At 42.6% G+C, this 1,729-nt stretch overlaps 1 protein-coding gene across 1 annotated transcript in view; it reads right to left on the reverse strand.

The window, feature by feature from the left end:
• LOC101858873 overlaps positions 1 to 1,264 on the reverse strand; it is a 34,813-nt gene extending 33,549 nt beyond the window's left edge. The window contains exon 1 of the mRNA XM_005102179.2: positions 1,232 to 1,264. Within this exon, the coding sequence (XP_005102236.1) occupies positions 1,232 to 1,264 (33 nt within the window). The remainder of the gene's footprint in view (positions 1 to 1,231) is intronic.
• Positions 1,265 to 1,729: the final 465 nt, after the last annotated feature.

Raw genomic sequence — 1,729 nt, forward strand, 5'->3', positions numbered from 1 at the left:
GGGGAACGCAGCACGCAATGTCAACTCCCAAATCTCCGCGCCATTATCACAGTGCACCCGAAAAGTCAGCTAGAGACGCTGTTAAAAAAAAAAGAAAATTAAAAAGGAAAGAACGTTTTTTAAAAAGCATTGAGAGACGGAACTTCATGATCGGGTTTTGTTTTTATATAAGCGTTTTTACGCCCCTATTAACACACTTTAGATCGTTCAAGAGGCAAGCCTCAGACTCTGCCTACTATCAGGGCTCAGAGGGATACAAAATCTCAGAAGAAACACCTTTTAGTTTAGTTTAGTTTTAGTAGAGGGTTTTACGGCGCTCAAAACAGCATAAGGCCATATTACCGCCAAGAAGAAACACCGAGATAATTTTCTTATTCGATCAACGTTCTCCCCACTCGGAAATCGAACTCTGACCTCCTGCGTGCCAAAGCAACGAGGACAAAATGTGAAGCGGGCAGACAAAATGACTTACTTCTCGGATCCAAGCCTAATGGAAATAGATACATCACGCTATTAGGTGAAGTTTTTACAATTTATAAATATGGAATAATAAAAGGTACGTTAAACAAAAAGAATGTGGCATCAATAGAAAATCTACTAATCTGACCCTATAGTGTGGACTTTTGGCCAATATTTCCGTCTGTGGATTGCGAGAGGTAACTCATTTTGTCAGCACGCTTCACAAATAGTATTGAGTTTGTAGAAGAGACTTTAGTGGGGGGAGAGCGGGCACGACATAAAACAACGCACAATAAATATGAACGCTCTTCGACGTTAAATTGTTTCTACTCAAATGACATTAACAACATCGTCGCCTTCCCCAGTCAGCGCAGCGCCAGGGGTGTTTTAGCTCACCACCTCTGCTGTCTCAAGACTCCAGACTAGTGCTGGCCGGCTAGGTTCCCGATTATTGAAAGCTATAAATCGTAGGAATCGACTCCGAACCCAATTACTTACTTTCTAATGGTGTGATTTTTTCCAGTGGTTACCTGGTTGGCTTCGAACCTCTTCAGATTTAGGATAACTTTTGATTTCGGAACACTACTAAGCATCAACTTTTATTTTTCGAAAATAAGTTCTAAAAAAAAAAAGAAGATTTTTAAAGATTAAAGTAACTGGGAACTGTTGGTTTACGTAAAAAAGAGTCGGAATTTTTCTTTCGTAACATTAATCGTGTGGATCGGTTCCGGAATCGATTCTTCGCCCAGCTCTACTCAAGACGGCCACTCACCAGGTCTGGGGTCACGGGGACGATAGAGTGCATTTTACACAACCTCGCGGCAGATGTCAAGAAAAAAAAGAACGACAAAATGGCAGCAGAAATTCGAGCCCCTCCCTGAGCAGTACTTAAAAGTGCGAGCATTTCTGGTAGAGGAGGAGGAGAGAGAGAGGAGGGGGGTGAGAGAGGGGAGGGGGAGGGAGAAGAGAGAGAGGGGGTGAGAGAGGGGAGGGGAAAGGAGAAGAGGGAGAGGGGGGGGAGGTGTGATTGTCATTTTCCATCGTCACTCACGTACAAGACCTCAAGGGGGAATTATTAGGCAGGGGGCTGGGAAAACAACCGTTTCCCGGAGAACCGGAGATTTTGGTTCCCATTGAAATGTGGGGATGGTTGGTTGAAATCAAGTCAAGGTTTTGTCGGAAATTAAAGTCTTCAAATCAGCGCATAGTTTGACATTTTTTATATCCCTTCGGTATTACTATTCTCATAATAATAATAATAATAATAATA

The sequence above is a fragment of the Aplysia californica genome, unplaced genomic scaffold (genome assembly GCF_000002075.1).
Source record: "Aplysia californica isolate F4 #8 unplaced genomic scaffold, AplCal3.0 scaffold00315, whole genome shotgun sequence".
NCBI classification, from domain to species: domain Eukaryota; kingdom Metazoa; phylum Mollusca; class Gastropoda; order Aplysiida; family Aplysiidae; genus Aplysia; species Aplysia californica.